At 45.5% G+C, this 12,641-nt stretch overlaps 1 protein-coding gene across 1 annotated transcript in view; it reads left to right on the top strand.

The window, feature by feature from the left end:
• The first annotated feature begins 440 nt into the window (after positions 1–440).
• The window catches only part of Ppil2 (peptidylprolyl isomerase like 2), a 32,313-nt gene continuing 20,112 nt past the window's right edge, over positions 441–12,641 (top strand). The window contains exons 1-5 of the mRNA XM_042666227.1: positions 441–567; positions 4,721–4,770; positions 7,619–7,664; positions 10,645–10,707; positions 12,326–12,377. Of these exons, the coding sequence (XP_042522161.1) occupies positions 536–567; positions 4,721–4,770; positions 7,619–7,664; positions 10,645–10,707; positions 12,326–12,377 (243 nt within the window). The 5' untranslated portion in view covers positions 441–535. The remainder of the gene's footprint in view (positions 568–4,720; positions 4,771–7,618; positions 7,665–10,644; positions 10,708–12,325; positions 12,378–12,641) is intronic.

Here is a 12,641-nt window from a genome sequence, read left to right as displayed (position 1 = left end):
ACCTAGCAGGAGACTTAGAGAATCAGAGAGGACTTCGGCCTCTAGCTGATAACCTGCCTCTGGGCTGTTAGGTGGCCTGAAGGCTGTGTGGACAAAGACAAGAGGTGAACCAGTAGAGAGCTGATGTTCTCATCCCTTTGTCGGCCACTGCCGGGTAAAGCAGAGAAGGGACAGAGTCTGGTAGAATTGGCAGCCGCAAGCGGCTTTATAAAAAACCTGAGAACTCAGGGTTGCTTTGAGCTGGGCTGGCATTGAGCTTGAGTTAGGGTGGTAACGAGGCGAAGCAGCTAGGATCCCGGGGAAGCCGCGGCTTGGAAACTGACCAGCTGTACTCCGGAGCCTAAGCACCTTTCCACGCCCTACGTTGCAAGAGCACTAGAATTAAGAAAACTACAGTTCCCGGGATGCCTAGCGTCACTTCCGGAGAGGAAGCCCCGAAACCCGGAAGTACTCACGAAGGCGCGGAGGCCCGCGGTTCTGAGTTGTTTGCTGCCGCTTTTCCGCGCTCGCAAGTTCTGCGGTCGCAGCTGCCACCATGGGGAAGCGACAGCACCAGAAGGACAAGATGTAAGTTTGAGCGTCAGCCAGGAGACCTGCTCTTCCTTGGTCTCGCACTTGGCGCTGCGCCGTTTCTCTCTGCTGGGAGTTGGAACCCATCACATAGGTCACTTCCGGAAGCCTCCGCCTACTCCTTGGGTTCGGCGATGTCCCCTCAGCGGCCGTGGCATCCGGCCCTACCCCCGCCCGCCGCCCCGGCAATGTCCACGCGGCAGCCATGGCCTCCGCCTCCTCTCCGGGCCCGGCAGTGTCCCCTCGGCGACCGTGATCTCTCTGGGTCTCAGCTGTTGTGGTGGTCGGCCGTGGCCTTCGGAGCAAGACCCTCTCGGTGGCCTCCTTCGACTTTGCCTCCACTGCCCTCTTCACGTTAGCTGTGGTCCTTACGTCCCGCATACGTGCTGTGACCTTTCTGTGTGATGCTGTTTAGAACAAGTAAAAAGACTGTGGCTAACATGCCGTTTTTCTGCTTTGTATGTGTGTGTATGTGTCCGTCCTGAGGGGCTTGTACTTAGGGCCTAGATACGATACTGTCCCTGAGAATCCCCCCCCCCCCCCCCCCCCCGCAAGACTAGCACTCTGTCACTTGAGCCACAGCTCCACTTCTGCTTTTTGGTGGTTAATTGGAGATTAGAATCTCACGGACCTCTCTACCTTGTCTGACATCAAACCTCAATCCTCAGATTTCAGTCTCCTATAGCTGGGATTACAAGCCTGAGCCACCGGCACGCAGTGTTTGCTGTCTCTTGATACTGCAATTCTTTTTTTTTTTTTTTGGGGGGGGGGGGTCCGGTCGTGGGGCCTGAACTCTGGGCCTGGGCGCTGTCCCTCAGCTCTTCAGCTCAAGGCTAGCACTCTACCACTTGAGCCACAGCGCCACTTCCGGCTTTTTTCTTTTTGCTTATGTAGTGCTGAGAAATCTAACCCAGGGCCTCAGGCATGCAAGGCAAGCACTCTACCACTGAGCCACCTTCCCAGCCCTGCTGTCTCTTGAAAACAGTGCTTTGTACCCTCACCATCAGTAGGGATTCCAAATCTGGCGTTCAACTTGCAGCCTTCATTTGATCGGGCTTCTCAGCATCTTATTACATAGTGTCCACTCCTTTCTGAAGCCCTTTCATGGCGCTGTTTCACTAGCCACTGGTTTTCTCTGTCTCCATTTCTGGGCCTTCTCTTCTTTCAAACCTTATAGGTTTCTTCATTTTTTTTTAAATCTCTGGAGGTGATCTGAAAGTTGATTTCTTTATCTTGTAATTGCCAGCTTTTATTCAACATTTCAATCTGGAGAACTGATAGACATCGAATAGTAGAACTCTTGATTTTCTGACTCAGAGTGTGCCCTTCCCTATCTTAAAAAGTTATGTTTTTATAGACAGTACCTAATTACTGTGGGTTGACTTAGACTTCAACTTTGTGTTATTGTGAAGTAATATGTACTCAGTAGAAGCCATGTTTATTAATTTTACTTATTCCTAGTACTGGGTTTGCTTAAACTCAAGGCTTGTGTGCTGTCTCTTAACTTTCTTTTTTTGCTCAAGGCTGGTGCTTTGCCATTTAAGCCACAGCTCCACTTCCAGTTTTTGTTTTTGTTTTTTTTCGATGGTAAAAGTCTCCTTCCCTGGCTGGTTGAACCCTAATCCTCAGATCAGAGCCTCCTGAATAGCTAGGAATAGTCAGTGTGAGTCACTGGCACCTGGCCATGTTTTGATATATGAATTTTGGCTTTTTGGGGGGCTAGAAATGTGCAGTACAGTCAGAGATACCAAGACACGGCTGTTAACTAGGCAAGCTTGTGAATAAATAATCCTACTTTCGGGGCTGGGAAGGTGGCTCAGTGGTATAGCGCTTGCCTTGCATGCCTGAGGCCCTAGGTTCATTCCTCAGCACCACATAAGCAAAAAGAAAAAAGCTGGAAGTGGCACTGTGGCTCAAGTGGTAGAGCGCTAGCCTTGAGCTGAAGAGCTGAGGGACAGCGCCTAGGCCCAGAGTTCAGGCCCCACAACTGGACCCCCCCCCCAAAAAAAAAATCCATACTTTGGAGTTGGATGCTAGTGATTTGCACCTATAGTCTTAGCTACTCAGGAGGTTGAGATCTGGGGGTTGCTATGAAGCCAGCCTGGGCAGACAAATCTGAGAAATTGAAAAGGCTATGTAAGAGCAAGAGACCTTGAGTTCAAGCCCCAGTAGTGGCACACAAAAATGTTGGTTTTTTTTTTTCAGTTTACTCTCTCTAATAGCTTTGATTAGATGTTAAGCACTTATTTTGATTGGCTTTGTTCCTGTTTTGTAGACTCTTGACTAGCTAAGTACCATGGTTCAAATTTCACACAAGTATGACTTGAGTTCCCAGTCTTGATATCTGTTTTGTTTTTGTTTTTTTTGGGTCCGATCGTGGGGCCTGAACTCTGGGCCTGGGCGCTGTCCCTCAGCTCTTCAGCTCAAGGCTAGCGCTCTACCACTTGAGCCACAGAGCCACTTCTGGCTTTTTTTCTTTTTGCTTATGTGGTGCTGAGGAATTGAACCCAGAGCCTCATGCATGCAAGGCAATGGCTCTACCACTGAGCCACCTTCCCAGCCCCCAGTCTTGATATCTGTACTCCACTTGCTCCATTTTGCACACTTGGCTTATCTACATTTCACCTGGATCTTGTTATTTCTCTTCACCATGTCCTGATAAATGGAGGCCTCCACATCTTTTTTTAGGTATTGGGGATTGAATCCAGAGTTCTATAACTGAACTATATACCCTGTTCTCCTAAAATAAGCTTTTTTTTGTGTTTTTTTTTTTTTTTTATTGTGAACATACTGTACAGAGGGGTTACAATTACATGGGCAAGACAATGAGTACATTTCTTATCAAGCATTGTAGCCTCCTCCTTTGGTTACCCTTCACATCCCTTCCCAGCCTCCCCCTAAAATAAGCTTTTTATTTGATGATTTTGTCCATCTGTAGGCTAATGTAAGTATTAAGGAGTTAGGTTAAGCCCAAGATATTTGGCAGATTAGGTGTAGTAAAGGCATTTTCTACTTACTATGATGGATTCCTCATTGTTTATTATGAGGAGCATCTGGGATTGGCCTTCTTGCCTCTCTCACCTCTTCATGTCTGCCAGAAAGTTCTACTGGTTCACCTAGGTGACTACTTTTCACTTTGCCTGATGTTCCACCATTACAAGTTTAGAGATCTTACATAGGGTCCTATAGATCTTCCATAGATCTCAGAGAGATCTGACCATAGGGTCCTTTTGTGATCCAGTTACTGTTTATCTCTATTTACCACACACTCTATGCATACTCTTCTTAAGTGACATCTCCCTTTTTCTTCAGCACATCCTGCTTTACCCACCTCTGGGCTTTTATATGGGCTATTCCATACATATTACTTTTTAATATTGTTAAGTTGAAGAAGTCTAGATTTCATGTGCTTATTAGGTTCTTTCCCTTGTCAGGTCTTTTGATAAATCCAGTTCATTTCCTTCAGAGCAAAACAGGACTGTTAATATTTATTGGCTGGTGGCTCACGCCTATAATCCTAGCTACTCAGGAGGATGAGATATGAGGATCACGGTTCAAAGCCAGCCCGGGCAGGAAACACTGTGAGACTCCTATCTCCAATAAACCACCAGAAAACCGGAAGTGGTGCTGTAGCTCAAGTGGTAGAGGCCTCGCCTTGAGCTGAAGAGCTGAGAGACAGTGCCTAGGCCCAGAGTTCAAGCCCCCCGACGGACCAAAAAAAAAAAAAAACTTACTATGCATCCCTATGTCTGTTGTATTTATCATTAAATTGTGGCTGACACCTAGCAAATTTTTTTTTTTTTCTGTCCTGGGGCTTGAACTCTGGGCCTGGGCGCTGTCCCTGCGCTCTTCAGCTCAAGGTGAGCGCTCTACCTCTTGAGCCACAGCACCACTTCCGGTTTTCTAGTGGTTTATTGGAGATCACAGTCTCACAGACTTTTCTGCCTGGGCTGGCTTTGAACCACGATCCTCAGATCTCAGCCTCCTGAGAAGCTAGGATTACAGGTACGGGTGCCCAGCTTCTAGCAAATGTTTAATAAGCATTTGCTGAATGAGTGACACATAAGTCATCAGTTACCTACTTATAGTTTTCATACTATCTTCTGTATAGAGGTGATATAGTAACATACTTTCTTCCTTTCTTCTTCAGGTACATTACCTGTGCTGAATATACTCACTTCTATGGTGGCAAGAAGCCAGGTAAATAATGAAATCCTTCTTTGCATCTCTAGGGATGGAGGTGGTACTAAGGAGCCATGTCTTGTTTTGTTTTGTTTTGTTTTATTGGGTCCGGTTGTGGGGCCTGAACTCTGGGCTTGGGCGCTGTCCCTCAGCTCTTCAGCTCAAGGCTAGCGCTCTACCACTTGGGCCACAGCGCCACTTCTGGCTTTTTTCTTTTCTTTTTTTTTTGTTTTTTTTTTTTGGGGGGGGGGTCTGGTCGTGGGGCCTGAACTCTGGGCTTGGGCGCTGTCCCTCAGTTCTTCAGCTCAAGGCTAGTGCCCTGCCATTTAAGCCACAGCGCCACTTCCGGGTTTTTCTTTTTTGTTTATGTGGTGCTGAGGAATCGAACCCAGGGCCTCATGCATGCAAGGCAAGCGCTCTACCACTGAGCCACCTTCCCAGCCCTCTGGCTTTTTTTCTTTTTGCTTATGTTGTGCTGAGGAATCGAACCCAGGGCCTCAGGCATGCAAGGCAAGCTCTCTACCACTGAGCCACCTTCCCAGCCCAAGGAGCCATGTCTTCATTATAAATCAGCCAGAAAGATGGACAATAGACAGTTAAGCTGAGGACATGATCCATAGACAGGATATATACTTAACATTAGAGAACTGTTTCCTCTTAATGGAGATTTGTGTGTGTGGTGTGTGTGCATACACGTGCCATGGTACCGGGGCCTGAACTCAAGGCCTTGTACTCAACTTGTTTGTTTATGGTTGGTGCTCTACTACTTGAGCCACATCTTCAGCCTGACTTTTTGCTGATAAACTGGAGATGGAATCTTAAAGACTTCTCTGCCTGGGGTTTCAACTTCCTGAGTGTAAGCCACTGGTACCCTGGCTTTTTTGTTTTTAAGATAGTGTCACAGTATAGTCCAGGCTGGTCTGGAACCTGAGATCCTGATGTCTTTCCCTGCTGGGTGCTGGAATTACAGCATGGGCCACACCTGGCTACAGTAATCTTTTTTTTTTTTTAGTTGGTCTTGGGGCTTGAACTCTGGGCCTGAGCTCTGTCCTTCAGCTCAAGGTCAGCATTCTACCACTTGAGCCACAGTGCCACTTCCAGTTTTCTGGTGGTTTATTGGAGATAAGAGTCTCACAGACTTTCCTGTGTGGGCTGGCTTTGAGCTGTGATCCTTAGATCTCGGCCTCCTGAGTAAGAAGGATTACAGGTGTGAGCTACCGGTGACCGGCTATCTTTTTTTTTTTTTTTTTTTTTTTATGCTGGTCATGGGGCTTAAACTCAGGACCTGGATGCTGTTCCTTACCTTTTTTTTCTCAAACTAGTACTTTACCATTCAAACCACAGCTCACGGCTAGCTTTTTGGTGATTAATAGGAGATAACATTCACAGACTTTCCTGCTAAGGCTGTCTTTGAACCATGATTGTCAGATCTCAGCCTCCTGAATAGCTTGGAGCTAAGATTACAGGTGTGAGTCATCAGCATCTAGCCAGTTACTTTTTTTTTTTTTTTTTGTCGATTGTGGAGCTTGAACTCTGGGCCTAGGCACTGTCCTTTAGCTCTTCAGCTCAAGGCTAGTGCTCTACCACTTGAGCCACACCACTACTTCTGGTTTTGTGAGTGGTTTATTGGAGATGAGTCTTACGGACTTTCCTGCCCAGTCTGGCTTTGAACCACAATCCTCAGATCTCAGCCTCCAGGATTACAGGCATGAGTACTGGCACCCACTGGCCAGTTACTATTTTAATGGAAGTAAAGAATATGTACTTTTGCGGGGCTAGGAAGGTGGCTCAGTGGTAGAGTGCTTGCCTTGTATGCATGAGGCCCTGGGTTGGATTCCTCAGCATCACATAAGTAGAAAAAGCCAGAAGTGGCACTGTGGCTCAAGTGAGCGCTAGCCTTGAGCTAAAGAGCTGAGGGACAGCACCTAGGCCCAGAGTTTAGGCCCCACAACTGACAAAAAAAAAAAAATCTGTAGTTTTGCAGCTGGGAATGTGGCTTAGTGATAGAGTGCTTGCCTAGCATTCATGAAGCCCTGGGTTCAATTCCTCAGTACCACATAAATAGAAAAACACAGAAGTGGCACTGTGGCTCAAGTGGTAGAGTGCTAGCCTTGAGCAAAAGAAGTTCAAGGACAGTGTCCAGGCCTTGAGTTCAAGCCCCAGGACTGGCAAAAAAAAAAAAAAAACAACCAACAAAACAAAAAACATGTACTTTTCCCTCTAAATTCTTAAAAAAATTGTTTTCTTTGTAGTGCTGAGGATCAAACTCAGGGCCTTGCAAATGTTAAGTAAATGCTCAGCCATTGAGCTGTACCGCCATCAGTTCTTTTTTTTTTTGACACACCTCGTGTATTAGGGTCATATTTTCTTTTCTTTTTCTTTCTTTCTTTTTTTTTTTGGTTGGTTGTGGGGCTTGAACGCTAAGCCTGAGCTCTGTTCCTCAGCTCTTCAGCTCAAGGCTAGCTCTACCACTTGAGCTACAGCACCACTTCCAGTTTTCTAGTGGTTTATTGGAGATAAGAATCTCTCAGAATTTCCTGCCCAGGCTGGCTTCGAACTGCAATCCTCAGATGTCAGCCTCCTAAATAGCTAGGATACAAGTGTGAGCTACTAGCACTTGGCTATTTATTAAAATTTTTAATCCAGGGGCTAGAGCTGTGGCTCAGTGAATCAGTGTCCTGGATTCAACCCACTACCAACAAAAAAGAAAAAAAGAAATAAGTCAAGAAAGAAACAAGATCCTTAAGAGTAGTTGTACTAGGCAGTTTACATATTTTTTTTTCATAAAACATAATTTTAATGGTAGATGCACATGGATGACATATTTGACTAATATATTTTCTGCTTTTTATTTAATTTTAAATAGATATCCCACAGTCAAATTTTCGTCGTCTACCTTTTGACCACTGCAGGTAAGTTTTAAATTCCTTCCTTCTTTTCTGGCATTAGGGCTTACTAGGGCTTGAACTCAGAACCTTACAGCTTTTTTGCTCATGGCTATGAAACTTGAGCCATATCTCCAATTCCAAGTTTTTCATTTCTCTATGGTCATTGTCTTATACAAGTTGAATACCTTTTTTCCAAAATTCTTGGGACCAGATGTGTTTTAGATCTGTGAGTTTTTAGATTTTGGAATAATATTTGCATAGACTACCAGTTGATCATCCTTAACCTGAAAATCTGACATGTTAGAAGATATAGTGGATTTTCAGGTTAGGGATGCTCAGTGTGTACTCTCTGTAGTGAATCAGAACTTTGAAGAGGCACCAAGGATCTCACTGTTTCTCTATCAGGATCTTCCCTGAGCTAGGAGGAAATGGATCTTTTGACCACAGCTAGTAGATATTTTTTGCTTATTGTATGTCTTTCTTTTTTTTTTGGGGGGGGGGGGTCTGGTCATGGGGCTTGAACTCTGGGCCTGGGCGCTGTCCCTCAGCTCTTCAGCTCAAGGCTAGCGCTCTACCACTTGAGCCACAGCTCCACTTCCGGCTTTTTCCTTTTTGCTTATGTGGTGCTGAGGAATCGAACCCAGGGCCTCATGCATGCAAGGCAAGCACTCTACCACTGAGCCACCTTCCCAGCCCTTATTGTATGTCTTTACGAACTTTTTTTTTTTTTGTTAGTCATAGGGCTTGATTTCTGGGCCTGGGCACTGTCCCTCGGCTCTTTAGCTCAAAGCTAGCACTCTACCACTTGAGCCACAGTGCCACTTTCGGTTTTCTGGTGGTTAATTGGAGATAAGAGTCTCATGGCCTTTCCTGTCTGGGCTGGCTTTGGACCTCGGTCCTCAGATCTCAGCCTCCTGAGTAGCTAGGATTACAGGCATGAGCCACTGGTGCCCGGCAAGCTTTGCTTTTTAGCTTCAGCTGTCTTCTGAGATTGTTAAACTTGTTTCTTAGTTGACAGAATTAGTGCTTAGAGTAGTGATGTGCTTTACCTAAGTGTCTCATTGGGAAATTGGTGTCACAAACCTCAAATTTACCCACCACCCACACTGTCCTCCTAGACAGGTCCTAGTGGTGTCCTAGGGCCTGCGTGGTGGTATTTCCTCTGCACACAGTTGTCTACATTCTATCTTCCTCCTTCCCAGGTTCTGATTGTAAAGGCTAGGCTGACACAGCTGAGTATTATACCACAGTTGAGTCAGATTATCTAGATACCACAATGCAGTGAGATAGGGACCCCAACCACCAGCCTCCCTGCACTTATTTCCAGGGAGGCTCATACAGTGACTAGTGGGGTGTGGACCTTTCCTTCTCAGCAGCACCCACTCAGGGGAGGATATACAAATAAAGTTTTTGTCATCAGACTCATGGGAATGTACTGTTTTTCAGATTGGATATAAGCTCATGTGATAGAAATGCTTCCATTCTTTTTTTTTTTTTTTTGGTCGATCGTGGGGCTTGAACTCTGTGCCTTAGCACTGTCCCTCAGCTCTTCAGCTCAAGGCAAGTGCTCTACCACTTGAGCCACAGAGCCACTTCCAGTTTTCTAGTGGTTTATTGGAGATAAGAGTCTCATGGACTTTCCTGCCTGGGCTGGCTTTGAACCGTGATCCTCAGATCTCAGCCTCCTGAGTAGCTAGGATTACAGGCGTGAGCCACCCTCGCCGGCTTATGCTTTCATTCTTGATTCCAATTCCCTACCCGCCCCCACCCAGAGATTTTTTTTGGTGTTTAATTGGAGATAAGAATCTCATAGACTTTCCTGCCTAGGCTGGCTTTGAACTGCCATCCTCAGATCGCAGTCTTCTGAGTGACTAGAATTATAGGTGTGAGCCACCAGCACCCAGTATCATTCTTTTTTTTAACTGTTGTGGGTCATAAGTAAAAATGTGCTTTGAGAGTATGGCTTTTTGGGTCATGTTGGGAGCAGACCTCTGTTCTTCATCATAGCATTTAGAGCCTGCTTTGGTATTGGTCCTCTTCTAGCCACTTGCCAGCAGCATCAATGCCACTACTACAGTTAGAGTTAAAAGGTTGAACTAAAGAGACAGAGGTGGCTATGTTGCCTGAAGCAACTCCTGGGCAACATCCAGAAAGGTCACTGTGCTAGGCCTGGTTGGAATTTGGTTGGATCCATAGTACTTTCAGGTTATCTGGGTTATAGGTGTGTTACAGAACTCATAGGTAATTGATGTATAAGCAGAAGCCATATCAGCCAAGGTTCCAGATGGTTAGTGACAGAACCCTGTGCAAGAATAATACTGGCACAAGCAGTTTGTCAGCTGCAGTCTCTTCACCTGTGACTCTTTACCTTTCCTCTACAGATTCCATATAGAGGAAATAGCTGTGCAACCCTCTACTCCCACATCCATGTTTCAGAACTTCTGAGGGGCTTCCAGGGACACTATCTTAACTCAATTATGTATTCAGCACATGGGGAAAGTATGGAGGATGGTGTGTGCACTCTGTCTTATCAGGGCCAGGCAGAGTTCTCCAGATCACAATATCCGTCCTTAGTCCCTCGCAGGATGGGTAGAGTTTCTTTTAATATAAAAGGCTAGTCTGTCTGCTGTGTGAGGATTTGGAAAGTAAATCCCAGTCCTGCTTTCCCAGGTCCACCTCCACAGGCCTCTGTTGAACTTGACATGAGAAGTAAAGCTCATATGCTGCACAGTGGTGTGAGAGGAACCTGGCTGTTGTTGTTGCTCTAAGGCTCCACATTATCTTCTGGGACCATGCCTTTGGTCTTAATGATCTGGGAGTGAGAGGGAACATTGAGATGGTTGCCAGCAAAAGCTATGCAGAGGGACCCCTGGGAACTATTGGAGAAATGGCTGAAGGAGGGAAGCCAGAGGAAAAGGTTGTGATAGCCAGTCATGGTGGCTTATTGGCCCATGGCTGACCAGTCTGCCTGGTTGCTGCCTAGGAGTAACTTTGTCCTTTTCAGTCTCTCTCTGCAGCCCTTCACCCATCCAGTCTGCACTCCAGAAGGTGTCATCTTTGACTTGCCGTGAGTTTTTCTTTTTGGTCTGACAAATGTAATGAGATTGCTCTTATCCACAAAGGAGGGGGACATTGGGTTTGTTATTCCAGGCAGTGCCTGAGTCACCAGAATCTTGGTTGCAGATGTCTCAGGAGCTGGATGGAACCAGGAAGGATAGCCAGGACCTCAGATACCACAGCAGTGCTGCAGTCACTGCTGACAGTGGATTGAGTCCTCCTTTATCCTTACTATTCTAATGTCCTGACTGGCACTCTGAACCTAATAGGCACACTAATGAACTGGGGTCTTTAGCAAAACCATAATGAAGGATCACAATACATCTTGAAGTGTTATGCCCAATTTTATGTTCCAGCATAAGTTAGCTTCTGTAATTTTTTTTTTTTTGGTCGGTTGTGGGGCTTGAACTCTGGGCCTGGGCGCTGTTCCTGAGCTCTTCAGCTCAAGGGGAACACTCTACCACTTGAGCTACACAGTGCCACTTCTGGTTTTCTTGTGGTTAATTGGAGATCAGAGTCCCACAGACATTCCTGTCCAGGCTGGCTTTGAACTGCGATCCTCAGATCTCAGCCTCCTGCGTAGCTAGGATTACAGGCATGAGCTACCAGTGCCCAGCTCTGTAATTTTGTTTGTTATTGTTTCAAGCTTACTTTAGAAAATTTGCAAAATACTTCAAAGAAAAAAATGGAAAAATGTCCCATAATTTCATTCTTCAGCATCATAGCTATGAATATTTATCTCCCTCTTTGTTGTGAATTTATTTGTAGTTTCATATCTGAGATAACACTGTAAACACCATTTTAGCTAACTTTTTTTTTTTTTTTTTTTGCTGGCCCTGAGCCTTGAACTCTGGGCCTGGGTGCTGTCCCTAAACTCCTTTTGCTTAAAGCCAACCCTCCACCCCTTGAGCTACAGCACCATGTCAGGCTTTTTCTGTGATTAATTGGAGCAGTATCATGGACTTTCCTGCCCTGGCTAACTTTGAACCACAATCCTCAGATCTTAGCCTCCTGAGTAGGATTACAGGTGTGAGCCCTGGTGCCCAGCTTAGCTCACTTATGAAGAGAGAGCTTTTCTCTCTGACATCAGAACTCTGTACAACTATCATCTCTCTTCAAAAAAAGAAAAAAGAAAAGAAAAAAAAAGACGAGATCTTGCTATGTTGACTAGTTACCCTCAAACTGCTGAGCTTAAACAATCATCATGCTTGATTTTTGGAAATGAGTGAGTGAGGGTAGGGGAGCACTAGGATCTGAGGAGCTGCACTCTATTGTGCAGTATGTTTGATTCTGGCAGGGTGTTTCATTGTATACACATGAAAACACTTGTTTATGCTTTCTTACCCATCTATAGTTTTTGCCATTTATGCATAATTCAGTCAAAGTGCTAATGGCCTTGGAATATAGCTTACCCCCAACAAAACAGTTCCTGACATATTTAGAAACTGTATAACTACGAATATTGCCTTGCTTTCTTTGATAAGGGAAAAGAACTTTTTCCTCTCACAAGAAGGCCCAACTTACTCATAGACCTCTTACCTAGAAGCAAGTAAAACCTAGTCTTAGGGTGTGGTTATCAGGCAAGTCTTAATGCTCAGGGAACATAGTCTGTTCTCTTTTTCCATCAGGAATATTTTTCCATGGCTTACGAAGTATGGGATCAACCCCAGCAATGGAGAGGTAGGTAGTGGTAATTTAAGTAATGTTAGTGAGATTTGTACTTTTGCCTTTACTCTCTTCTGGTGGTTTTCCCGCGTGGATGTAGTAGAATTATGTGGATTAGTAGAATTATTCATGGCACTGGGAGTAACCTTCCCCCCCTTCCCACTCTGCACAAGAAGGGATGAGGAGGAATGAAATTGGGGTGGAGGAGCACATATGCAACCAGTTAGGGAAGATCCTGGGCTGGGACATGGCCCAGGGACCCAGGTGGGAGCCCTTCAG

Source organism: Dipodomys spectabilis, unplaced genomic scaffold, assembly GCF_019054845.1.
Source record: "Dipodomys spectabilis isolate Male_0828 unplaced genomic scaffold, ASM1905484v1 ptg000363l, whole genome shotgun sequence".
NCBI classification, from domain to species: Eukaryota; Metazoa; Chordata; class Mammalia; order Rodentia; family Heteromyidae; genus Dipodomys; species Dipodomys spectabilis.
Note: the sequence above shows the minus strand (reverse complement) of the source record. Positions and strands in the feature narration are given on the sequence as shown.